General features: G+C 35.1%; 3 protein-coding genes across 3 annotated transcripts in view; 2 read left to right on the top strand and 1 right to left on the bottom strand.

Moving 5' to 3' along the window:
- LOC120340871 (coiled-coil domain-containing protein 40-like) overlaps positions 1-5,095 on the top strand; it is a 223,012-nt gene extending 217,917 nt beyond the window's left edge. The window contains exon 2 of the mRNA XM_039409910.2: positions 2,139-5,095. Within this exon, the coding sequence (XP_039265844.2) occupies positions 2,246-4,927 (2,682 nt within the window). The 5' untranslated portion in view covers positions 2,139-2,245 and the 3' untranslated portion in view covers positions 4,928-5,095. The remainder of the gene's footprint in view (positions 1-2,138) is intronic.
- LOC120341411 (uncharacterized) overlaps positions 1-7,279 on the top strand; it is a 39,923-nt gene extending 32,644 nt beyond the window's left edge. Inside the window, exons 3-4 of the mRNA XM_039409912.2 lie at positions 6,731-6,891; positions 7,085-7,279. Coding sequence (XP_039265846.1) covers positions 6,731-6,891; positions 7,085-7,231 — 308 coding nt within the window. The 3' untranslated portion in view covers positions 7,232-7,279. The remainder of the gene's footprint in view (positions 1-6,730; positions 6,892-7,084) is intronic.
- A 27-nt stretch (positions 7,280-7,306) lies between these two features.
- LOC120341410 (uncharacterized) lies at positions 7,307-10,492 on the bottom strand. The gene is made up of 7 exons (XM_039409911.2): positions 10,390-10,492; positions 9,933-10,134; positions 9,723-9,853; positions 9,280-9,426; positions 8,153-8,390; positions 7,938-8,071; positions 7,307-7,553 (listed from the first exon to the last, which is right to left on the bottom strand). Exons 1-7 carry the CDS (start codon positions 10,460-10,462, stop codon positions 7,480-7,482), a joined length of 999 nt encoding a protein of 332 aa, XP_039265845.2. The 5' UTR covers positions 10,463-10,492; the 3' UTR covers positions 7,307-7,479.
- Between the last annotated feature and the right edge of the window lie 531 nt (positions 10,493-11,023).

Below are 11,023 nucleotides of genomic sequence, written 5' to 3' on the forward strand. Positions count from 1 at the left end.
GATGCACATTGTTATCTACATTCGAAAAACAAGTAATTTTAATGTACTTTATTCTACAATAAAAATATTTCTATTCCCAATGTGGGATATTTTAGAAAATTGCAGTTGAATTGCTTATACCGCCATTTTTTTTTTACACTTTTTGCTAATTATCGACATTGTTTGCTTTATATCTTTTGAACTAATATGGATGCACATTGTTATCTACATTCTAAAAACAAGTAATTTTATTGTACTTTATTCTACAATAAAAATATTTTACTCCTAATGTGGGATATTTTAGAAAATTGCAGTTGAATTGCTCATACCGCCATTTTTTTACATTTTTTGCTAATTATCGATATTGTTTGCTTTATATCTTTTGAACTAATATGAATGCGTGTTATTTTCTACATTCTAAAAACAAGTAAATTTAATATACTTTAATGTACAATAAAAATATTTCCACTCCTAAAGTGGGATATTTTAGAAAATTGCAGTTGAATTGCTTATACCGCCATTTTTTTACATTTTTCGCTAATTATCGACATTGTTTGCTTCATATCTTTTGAACTAATATGGATGCGCATTATTTTCTACATTCTAAAAACAAGTAAATTTAATGTGCTTTAATCTACAATAAAAATATTTCTACTCCTAATGTGGGATATTTTAGGAATCGCAGATGAATACGTCGAAACGCACTTTTATACGTTTTTTGCTAAGTATCGAGATTATTTGCTTTATATTTTTTAAACTAATACAGATGCACATTGTTATCTACATCCTAAAAACAAGTAATTTTAATGTACTTTATTCTACAATAAAAATATTTCTACTCCTAATGTGGGATATCTTAGAGAATCGCAGATGAATACGTCGAAACGTCGAAATTTTTTACATTTTTCGCTACTTATCGACATTGTTTGCTCTATATCTTTTGAACTAATATGAATGCGTGTTATTTTCTACATTCTAAAAACAAGTAAATTTAATGTACTTTAATCTACAATAAAAATATTTTTGCTCCTAATGTGGGATATTTTAGAAAATCGCAATTGAATTGCCTGTAACGCCCTTTTACAAATTTTTCGCCAATTATCGCCATTCTTTGCTTTAAATCTTTTAAACTGATACAGATGCACATTATTTTCTACTTTCTAAAAACAATTAAATTTAGTGTACATAATGTAAAATAAAAATATTTCCACTTCTAATGTGGGAAATATCATAATATCGCATTTAATTTTCTTGGATAAAATCTTATTCCCAGCAATGTACATTTTTATATCTCGCGGTAATGGTCCTTCAATGTACGATTTTGAAAGGGAACATTGCTTGGAATTGTGGGTAAAAAATTTCGCCGGAATTTCGCTAACTTCACACGGGTCACCATGGCAACAACGAGCGCTGTGTTTCGCGAACTTGTTCCCTACTTTTCGCTCTTTACTTAATTAATCGATGTCAGTGTGCAATACATTTACAGAAACCCTTTATCTACCGCTATACGAATAGGATTTAGACTATAAAAAAGGGAATCAAGTCTGCAGTTCACATGTTTCAAGGTTCAATAACACATATTCAGGGTTTGTAATAGTTTAAAACTACGGTGCTGAATTTAGGATTTACATATTCATCCCGGGGAGATGAAAGCCGACCGATAAGATAGATTAATTATACGGCGTTCCACGGCCTCTTGTCCGGTTACCAGTCTATATTGGGTATGGGAATAGTTAGCCAGTTATTTATTTATGAACATTACTGCACTGGTGTATGCAATGTTTCTCAGTTTTCAGGATTACATAAGTTACATTTAAAAGCCATATTTTTGACATAACTCATCTTGCTGCCTTGTGCTGTGTTACTCGTAGTACAGTTTGAGATTGCATGTTAACTGTTCTGAAGAATTTTATTTTGGTAAATTCAATAGAAATGTTTGATCTCACAATTTGCTTGTGGCTTCCTCCATATCATGCAGTCATGTGTCTGTGTTTATACATTAGGGCTGGGAATTTCAGGAAAAACTAGGCTAGGCTATAAAAAATGTTAATAGGAGGCAATTGCGTACAATTTTCAGATATAACTAAGTCTGATTATTGTCAGTAGAATAGTATAATTAATATCTTCAATTTATAACTTTTATATTAATAATATCATAGAAAACATTATAAGCTAAATCATATTCGGTCGTAAAAAGTATATTTCAAAAGAAGAATGTGAAACAAAGATATTCTCACTAGAAATAAATACAAAAAAAAACAGTATAATGGAAGCATTGCTCAGCCCCATTTCGATAGCTGACGACTGGAACAAAAACTTAACCTTGGATGATTTAATCAGTCCTAAGAAAAAGTTGCCTGTACCAAATCATTTACTTGATACAAAGATCTTCAGCAAACTGAAGCAAAATGCTCTTGTCAAAGTCGATCCGAGCGTTGTTCATTTCGAAGGATATGATTTACATAAGACTCAACGTCGCTCGATAAAAATATGCAACTCTTCATCAGAGAGGCAAAATTTACATATTATTAGCCCCTCGACAAAATATTTTACTGTAAAATACACCAAACCAAGGCGATTTGTACCTGGATTTACAATCGATGTTGTGATACAATTTACTCCTGATGAATGGAGATATTACTATGATTGTATCAGACTACATTGTGAAGGAGAGGAGAATATTGTTATTCCTTTACATGCTTACCCGGTTATGGACTTGTCTGGTTTTCCCAAAAAGTTAATTTTTGATACAGCAAATTCAAAGCTAGGTGAAACGAGAAGAAAACTTTTGCCATTGCGATCACCATGCCCGGTAGATTTTGAATATCAAATAACAGTGTTACAAGCTCACCCGGCTCTTTCTGTACATCCAATGTCAGGAACTGTACCAGGTGAGGGAAATGCTTCAATTTCAGTGCTGTATACGCCCACCGAGTATGTAACATCGCACATGACAATTCAATTAAATATATCGCAGTTCAATTCGAAACCTGTCACATGCTTTGTGACTGCAAGTTGTACGCCAAAGACGAATAAACCAAGAAAATCAATAAAAGATTTGGATGAAGTTTATAGGAAAACAAAAATTTTCGATCCCCATTCTTTATCACTGGTACAGCTTTCAAGAAGAAGAAAAACTGCTAAATATTCTCATATTCCACAACCTACTGAAATAGAGTATGAAGGATTGCATTTTCCTGTCAAACTCAATACTCAACATGCAGTAAACAGTGTCTTGATGCAAAAGGCTGGGAAACTGAGGGCAAAAGATGTTCGTGAAGTTGCTACATCAAAGCTTGCATTAAAAAGCACTTCAGAATCCAGTCTTGGCCTTGCACAATCCTCATCGCGGCAGATGAAAGAAGCGACTTTTAAGCAAGATTTACGAAAAGATGAGATAGAAGAAAGAGCCAATCACCTAAGATGGCAAGTTCATCTTGGTCACAAAGCATTAGATGAGGAAACCAGACTGGAAATTTTACGAGAAAGAGAAAATGCACAAAGTGATTACAAGTACAAAAGAAGATGTGAGCCTGATGAAGACAATGAAGTATTGCGAACGTCGACTTTCAAAGCTTTCAGACGAACATTTAGACAAGCAGTAACAATCCCCGAAGGCAATCCTAGTTTTGATTTATATAAAAATAATCCTTGGCTCAACAGACATAAAGCATTAGAAAGGTTTCAACAAGCTGCTCGTACTATTTTAATAAGAAAACGAGCGGACAAAAAAGTAAAAATGTTAAGACAGATGATTGAAAATTTTAAAAGTGGGAACATTGATGCACAGAAATCGGTGGAAAATGCAGAAGGTTTCCAGCTTGATGTCAGAAATCCCTCTACACCTGGAACACCTGCTCATAATTCAACCCCAGAGCCTGTGTTTATACTTACTGCAAACAAAGTGAAACCTTTTACATTTCCGCTATATGTTCCGGAAGATACAAAGGACGACATTGCGACGGATACACTTGGGGAAACAGAAACGAGTGGAACGCCAATCGAAGTAATAAAAGGAACTCCATTCCACAACTTGAAAGTCCCAAAGCAGTATGACATATGTGGATATCTATTTTCTGATGTTAACGATGCATCAAGAAGCTACGTCTCACCTGTTTTAGCTCGTCCTTTACGAAGTGGTGCAGAAGATGAAGTAATTGAATTATCTGTTCCACCACACTTGCTCAAAAGTGACAAAACAAAAACTGACGATGATGGAATTTCATCTTCATCCATTAGTGATGTATCTTCTTCACAAAATTTGGAAAATGAATCACTAACACAAAAAGATATTAAAATGAAGGACAGACCTACTTCATCATCATCTGGACTGACTATGCCATCTGGATTATTGAGCAATCCTCCATATCACCCATTACACATATTCAATCCATTTCCTGGTATGCAGAGAACCTATTTACCATTTTCACACAGCGAAGTCGATCCTGAATATCACTTATGCCCCATGCCGAAATATACAATGTTACCAGGAGCACAGTCTTATCTTGACAAAGATGACACAATCAAAGGTATCATGGCTTGGAAATCTCTTCCACCTCAAGCTCTTGTCTCTCTTTCACAGAGCGGCACTCAACATGACGTTAGTCTGCCTCGATGGTCTGATCCATTTAGTGAAGCAATGGTCCCGGTAGTAACTCCTACTTTATTACCTTCTTCCCTACAGCCACAAGACTCAGACGCTGGGGAAGATATTGCCTTCGATTCCTCTGACCCCATAGAACTCACCCCTGACATGATTAGAGCAGAATTTACAGTAGATGAAAATGCAGTTAATGCTTCTGCTGCTGAAGAAGACGATTTTGAACAGAAAAATACTGAACTATCTTCACCAAAATCAAATTATGACCAGCTGGGATTGAAAATTCGAAACACATTGAAAAAGTTGGAAAATATGGACAAAAAAATGCCCAAGATTACGTACTGCTAACACTATTCGGCCTTACTTTTTTATTACTGTTGAAAATTTTTGTAACATTTACTTGCATTTTCCTCTGTGTTACATTTAAATGGATCAAATTCGAGCAGTTATACAAGCATTACAAATAAAGATGCTTGAATGATTGAAACTTCCAGAATATATATTTTATTTATAATGTTTGATATATATTACTTCTTAATGAAAAATAACTCTCCTCAATACTTCTGCTTTAGTTTAGTGGTGTGCTTTATAAGTTGATCTTTTACGAATATTTATATATACGTTTTACTATTCATCAACTCCAATTTTATTTAAAGACAAGCGTACAGAGGTTTGGGAGCTAAGCTTGCATCAACTGACTTGGTAATTATGATAGAATAGGATTTACATATTTATCCATGGGGGAGATAGATAGGATAGGATTTGATTTACATATTTATCCCGCGGGAGAGGAAAGCCGACAAGACGGCTTATCCATATGGCGAACTACGGCCTATCGTCCGGTTACCATTCCGAGTCGGGTATGAGATTAGTTATATTGTTTGTTTTCGGAAGCATGGACTTGGTAAGATAAGATAAGAAAGTGATGAAACGGCATATTCATATGGCGAGCCACGGCCTCTCGCCCAGTTACCTGTCCATGTCGGGTACGGGATTGCTAAAATCTTCGCAACCGTTTGTTTTAAATCTGTATTTCCACATATACAAACATTAAACGCAGTGGGCTTGTCTTGTGGTTTCCTCCACCAACCGCGTTTCGTATTTACCTCCATACCTAAACCAGACACAAGATTGTAATATGATTAAGCTTTGTTATCGACTTTTCCGAGATGATCTAATGAAATACCGCTCGATTATCTTCTAAGGTTGAAATTGTCTAACGTAATTTATGTTCCCCTTTTTCAATTTTTTGCGTTAAATGCGTGTCTGCTACCGGCTAATTCTCAACTTGTTATGAATTGGGATCATCCGCAAGTTTCAAACATCAGGCGATTCATTTAATTTTCAATAAATAGATGTAGCAGATGGGCAATAAATTTACTGGAGGGAAAATCATGTGGGGGTCGTTAATATATATTTGGTAGTATTTATTTTGAAGATTAGGAAGTAATTTTTTTTTAAACATATTGTCAGGATTTCAATGGACGTCCTGTTTTTCCTAATTGTTCATGTCAAATTCGCCTAGTAAAGGAAATCGTGCATACCAGTCACGACAATGGCGTTCATCCTGGTCAGTTCTGTGAAAGCCATTCCGGTACTCCCGAGACCCGTAGTATGTGTTCCATGTTAGGGTTCGGTCATAATTTCAGGTACAAATACTACGGGAGTCACTTGGTTAGTCCGAACTCGTAATAAAACTAAAATGAGGAATATTGGTATAAAACTATGGCCATTCCTAACCTGGCACACATACTATGTTCTTGCTCTATATATTTTTGCGCATACTACAAAAGCGCCGCCATTCCAAATCCGGTGAACAGGGATGTGTAGTTGGAAGATTAGTCATAGGACTTACTAGATAAAAATATATTTGACACCGATTTTGTTTAAAAATCACGACAACCAAAAGTTGACGAGGATTCTGGCATGGCATATGAGAACCATTTTACTATAGAAAATTTTAAGTTGTCGTAATGCATGTTTTATTGCAGTTTAAATTTGGCCTATGAGCTGTGACGTATATTGAACGGTCAGATGTTGGCCTCATTATGAATAATGTTATTGTGGTGGATTTAGATAGCAAACACACATGCTAAAATATACGTAACACACCATGTTTCTATTAACACCCAAAACATTTTTCCATTTCAGTTGAATTAGATTCGGAAAAGGCCGAGAAGGAATCGCTTCAAGCTAGGCTGTGGGGCATGGAGAGAAATGTAAAAATTATTCAGTCAGAGAGGGATGTCTTAGAAGAGAAACTACGAGATTGTATCAGCACTTTTGCAGATCTGAGAAAGAACATTGGAAAGGTAGGGAAGGATATAGTGGTTTTCTCTGATGTATGAGGCGTTGGGCCTTGACAACAGTATTTGCGTTATATCGCAATAGGCCGTTAGATTGTTATTAATGCTTTATGAGTGTATGTCACTTATCGTCGAAGTAAAACAATGCACGCCTACGGTTCTATTATTCAACTAGAAATTGTATTTATCTATATTTCAGAATGCGGGTAGTGGTGAAAGTGTTGGAATAGCAAACTGCATGGATAAAATAAAGAGTCTACAAGTTTTACTACAGAAATTGATCGAAGCACATCGACAGGAACACTTGAATTTTATATCTATGCTTGAAAAACAACCTTCCGTTTAAATAAATTAGTAACTAATAAGAGGACAAATAAAAGTTGACGCACTTTGAGTATGTGTTTCATTTATATTACTAGGATGAAATCTGTGATGCAAAGAACACTTAATAACATTATCAAAACTTTATTAAATTAAATATATATACAAGCCGTTGATTAGTGACAGATACACCGTAAAGTGAGCGCATAAACATTTGACCAAGAAGACTTGAAAACATCAATCGTAAACATTGAGCAATCATATATCCTTTCTTTATTGTTCTTTAACCTGGCAAGTTTCTGGCTTGAATGGCTCGCATTTTGGTTGATATCCAATAGGCGTAGGATCTACAAAAAAAATTAGATTTCAGAAATTAGAACGTGATACAGGACTTTACATACATAATCTCTGCAACTATTTTAATTATTTGAACATTCTAATATTATATCATGGATTTGAGGTTATACAGTTTTGTTTTGATGTTCGTTTAGTGTTTTGTGTTCTTTTTGAATATTGGATGTTTGCATACAATTTCCCGTAACTTTTAGAATTTAATGAACACTTGACCATCCTGGCTTAGCAAACTTTTTACATAACAAATGAACTATTGATAACAGGATACAGTTCAATCGTATATATACATATATATATATATATGCATCACACATTTTGTACTGGTCGAAATATTTTGCACCGATGCCAGATGCCTAGACGTATATTTGGTGCTATACCTGGTTTGATACACTTCCAGTCAGGACTGCTAAATTCTCCATATCGTCGACCAGTTATACGTAAAAGACGAGATACTAACATCGAATCCGATTCATTTGGTTGCGGTTTGAAACCGAGGGTGTGCATGACTTCACTAAATAAAATAACACTAGTTAAATTTGTTTGTTAAAACATTTGGATACATGATTGAGCATTTAATCAAAGCCAATACTACCTGCACTTCCACGAAGTAGGACTTTCTCCGGATTCCTGCGTGGCTTGCAATCCCAGGAGACCGAAAGTAGACGATGAAGGATTTCCTATGTATGTGTGGTTTTTCTCGTCGGTGTAAATATTTGACTTTATATATTCACGCATTTTCTTGATAGCATGAGTTATTCTTTCCACCCGATACTTTGGATTTACTTCTTGTGAAAGTCTGTGCATCGGTGTGAGCAACATAGATGTGGTCACTGTGGAAAATAAAAATAAATGGTTCAATGGGTTGATCCGAGAATGACTAAATAAAATAAAATTGTGTTTTACTACCCCATTATTGTTATTCCGTAAATATTAATATTATGGCTGTTTTCCCGAGCATCGACTTCCTTGTCTTGTTTACTTCGTGACATTGGCCAATCAGCAAGATGCAAGACGTGACCCAATTTTGCATCCGCTCAGACACTTTTCTCGCTCAGACAGATTTTCAGGCGTGGTCGTAAACAATAACTCGTTTTCGCGTTTTTGAATTCTATTCGTTAGTTTTCAATTGTGTTCCGGATATTTAAATATATTATCAAATAATTCAATGATTGCTTCACTATCTTCTTAGGAGTTTCAGTTTAATTGCAGTAATCAAAAATTAGTACAGAAATAGCTGTGATACCTAGGCTAAAATTCTTTACCGGTACTTTTAAAAAACGGATTGTTGAATGTTATGAATCAGAATGATGGCTTGAAACAAATACCCCATTTTACAGGCGCCAACTCGCGGAATCACTCTTAAAATAAGCACCGAAATTTTGCAATGGTTAATTAAGTATAGGAAGAATTTTCCGGGGGTCAAAGGTCGGGGAAAGGTCCAAAGCTGAAAGCTATTCGTTCAATTCTAATATTATCATTAAGTCATAAACTATGCACTTAATTTGGCATGATGCTCTAGCAATCAAAATGAACAGTCCCGGATATGGAAACCGCACAACACGGTAGCAAACTCTGAAACTGGCAACGCCGTTTTCTTTGTGTTGTACAGTATTGTACGTTGCGCATTGTTTGTAACCTGTGGAGTTTTTCATGCGAACTCGTTCAATAGTAAATATGTTGATTTTAAATTGTTATGACCGCTTACAGTAATGATCTCACCTATTTTCAAACGTGTTCCGAAGCTTCCATCCTTATTCTGATTTGCGAGTAATTTATTGATAAGATATCTTGGAACAACAGCATTGGACGTGAAAAGTGCTGAAAGGCCTATTGCATATGTTCGTAGTCCGTCCACCGGTGCGAGTTCTGTTAATGTTGTAAAAGTAAGGTTATTTAGTGAAACGTTTCAAATAATTTCTCGTTAATTATAGCACTGAGTTGTCAATGGTGTTACGCAAATTATTTGTCATGTTGAAAACACTTTGTGGTTAATATTCAACCAAATTCAAGAATCTAATATTCCAAGCTGTTGGCAACCAAACAGTTTTTAGTTTCAGTCCAGCAGTATGTGCAACAACAGCAGTCCCTCTGTGAAGCGGACCTTACCTGGATACTGAGGTACATAATTATTTATACTAATGTTTCCAACATAATTTACTTACTTTTATATCGAAATTGGCCTTCCAAGTTTTCTTCCAGCATTTGTACAAGGTTAACACCAGAAAAGTTTCTTGGGTTTTGACACAGTCCTTTCGCAGCATATGTGTGAAGCGCCAAACTCCACAAAGACATTCTGAAAAATGATGGATGTGGCTTATACATTGGCATCATTTGTGCAACACCTGGGATATAGATATTCATCGATTACTTACTTGTTGGCGTCATTTTTTACTTTTTGTTTTATGGCATCAATGGTCTTTTCTCTTTCATAGAATTTTTCAGGTGCTACAAGTTGTAGTGTCATTGGAACCTGGAGGATATTCCAATTCCAATCTGTTTCCCGCAGAGCCATAAGGCGGCCAACTATTTCAGTGACTGCTTCATCAGTTTCGTTTTTATATGTTACATCATTCCCTTGAAAAATGATTGCAGAATTTGATAAAATTTCCAGCAAATGTTGTCTAATTTTAAAAAGATATTGAATTAATCAAGGTATATACCATACAAGTTCAAGCTGATAAATACCAGGTTTGCGGAAACTTTTCAGCGACAAAATTGATCGTGCGATTGAAACAATTAGGCTTCTAATGTTTTTGATAAATAATTTATTTTGCTATAAACACAATATACTGTATCACGAATAATGAAACAATTTATATAAAAACTTACCACATACTTTATAACCAGTAACTTGTTGAGATGCAATAATTGCTAACAGACCTACAGTTAAAAATATTTTCATTTTTTACTTCGAAATATAATCAAATATTCTAATAAAAAGATGTACATGATTAGACATAAGAATAGTAGTAATGCGTGGAATTTGTTCCGGTTCTTGTAAGATAGCACCTTTCGACGTCAAAGAGTTTGACTGATCATCAATCTTCCACAACACATGCATGGTTTTGCGTATGTTCTTTTATTTTCAATTCTGGTTTGAGGTTTAAACCAACTAGTCTCACGATGAGATTATCTATAGCTCAACTGGCCCTTTATATAGAAATTGGCGCATATCGCTTTTCTCTCATTGGGTGTTGCCGTGAAAACAAAACGTTTTCAAAAGATCTCGTTATCTATAAAAAAAATTACGAAATCATATATTTCTTTTGCATAAATTGTGTTATGAAAATTTGTTAAGGTGTGCACGAACTATAACAGTTATGTCACTATATTCTAGTCCTACAAAACACTTCGGAACGGACAGTCAGCAAAGCCGATTACTCGGGTTAGGCGTTAGGCTGTTGTGACATTTCTCATTGCCACACAGACTGCGGTTATTATCTGTTTTGCCAAGCATCGGTTG

Source organism: Styela clava, chromosome 14, assembly GCF_964204865.1.
Source record: "Styela clava chromosome 14, kaStyClav1.hap1.2, whole genome shotgun sequence".
Classification (NCBI taxonomy): domain Eukaryota; kingdom Metazoa; phylum Chordata; class Ascidiacea; order Stolidobranchia; family Styelidae; genus Styela; species Styela clava.